We start from the raw sequence: 1,620 nt of genomic DNA, 5'->3' as shown, positions 1-1,620 counted from the left end.
CCAAGCTCGTAGTGGCCTAGAGGATCCAAGAGCAAAGCCATCATCTAGATATGCTGGGGCATCAGGATACTCCTCTGGTAAGTGAACTCTTTGGCATCAGATTCCAGATCATTTGTTGAGTTGTTTATAATAGCTGAAAAACTTTCTGAAAAAAACAACAACAACCACATGAATATAGGAAATATTTTCATTTTGCATTTTGTGAATAATAGACTGCTATGATTTAGTAGACACCTGTGAAGTTTAGCATTTCAGATTGCTATTCACTACAGCCTTAGATATTTCTGAAATTTCAAGTTTCAATACAAACCTCTAGGTTTATTTTGTTTTTCAGTGATCGACTTTTGTTCAAGTTCACATTTGGACACTGAAGAAAATATTTAAACTACATTAAATAATGACAGTAAACCCAATTCATTGATAAAGTGTCAATGATAAAGATCTGTTTCCTGCTGGATCTAATGTCATGTCTATGTGTGACCTTTAATGCAAATGATTGTATTTGTGTGCTGCAGTGTCTATGGCGTTTTCTTCTCTCATACACCCTATCTCATCCCCTAGTCAAATCATGGGCAGCTCCTGCACCTCTCCACACACCCACTCACATCAGTCATGTTTGCATAAATGTCATTGGAACTTTTCTAATTATCACATCCTCCCTCCAAGAATTGATTATTATTTAAGTCACATTTTACATTATGTTTTTTATTTATAGTTGAAACCGCAGCTTTACAGCTCTCAATCAAACCATAGCGTGTCTCATTGAAAACAATGAAATTAATGGCAACTATTAGGAAACTGGAAGTTTCAAAAGGTTTAAAATGGCAATCAGGCAAGGTGACAGATATACCTGAACCTGATAGCATTTGGATAAAAACTAATTGATTGAAAAGAGATTCATCAAGTTCATTCAGACTGATTACATCAATTACATGCTGTCAACTGCCTGGAATGTTTTTATAGCATTACGCTTCTGTTTCGGACTGCTTTTACTATGGCTCTTTTTGTCCGTGCCTCTTCAACCACATGAGGGAACTAACTTCCTAATCACTTGTTCACCAGGATGCAAATTAGCAATAGTTGACAATGTGGATGATTCATTTTGGCTGCTATCAGTGTTTAAAATGACATACATAAGTTTACATGGATTGTTTATTATTTAAATAAATAATTATTTTCTTTTTTGTCTTTAACTTGTTCTTTCTTTCTTTGTACTTGCCTTTTTCTTTCTTTTTTTTGCTTTCTGACTCTAACTTTACCTCAGGTTAGTAAAAAGCACATCAGTTTTTCAGTTCACGTGTGGCTCAGCCTTCACCAGAAGGGAGGGCAAGTTTGCATGTGTGTAAAGAATGAAAATGAAAATTGCTTCTGCTTTACATAAAGATTTCCAACTACCAGCCTCACTGAACAAATAAGCAGACAAATCTGTGGCTGCACCTGACTAGACTGTGATGCAATGCATTTTAATTCTGTCTATAGGGGGTGTCACGGCAGGGCAGGAGGTGTCTGCAATGTGGGGAGCTGTTGAATGAGTCCCAAGAACATGGGTGAGACTAGTTGCATCACTTATTGCCAATACTTAACACAGTTCAAAATGCTTGACCTTTTGTGTCACTATTT

The 1,620-nt window shown here is 36.4% G+C and overlaps 1 protein-coding gene across 1 annotated transcript in view; it reads left to right on the top strand.

Moving 5' to 3' along the window:
• The window catches only part of LOC107562501 (transient receptor potential cation channel subfamily M member 5), a 15,791-nt gene continuing 14,171 nt past the window's right edge, over window positions 1-1,620 (top strand). Inside the window, exons 1-2 of the mRNA XM_016247130.1 lie at window positions 1-77; window positions 1,480-1,547. Coding sequence (XP_016102616.1) covers window positions 51-77; window positions 1,480-1,547 — 95 coding nt within the window. The 5' untranslated portion in view covers window positions 1-50. The remainder of the gene's footprint in view (window positions 78-1,479; window positions 1,548-1,620) is intronic.

Source organism: Sinocyclocheilus grahami, unplaced genomic scaffold, assembly GCF_001515645.1.
Source record: "Sinocyclocheilus grahami isolate Dianchi unplaced genomic scaffold, SAMN03320097.WGS_v1.1 scaffold826.1, whole genome shotgun sequence".
In the NCBI taxonomy this organism is placed as follows: domain Eukaryota; kingdom Metazoa; phylum Chordata; class Actinopteri; order Cypriniformes; family Cyprinidae; genus Sinocyclocheilus; species Sinocyclocheilus grahami.
The sequence above is the reverse complement of the archived record's forward strand: the minus strand, read 5'-3'. Positions and strand labels throughout refer to the sequence as shown.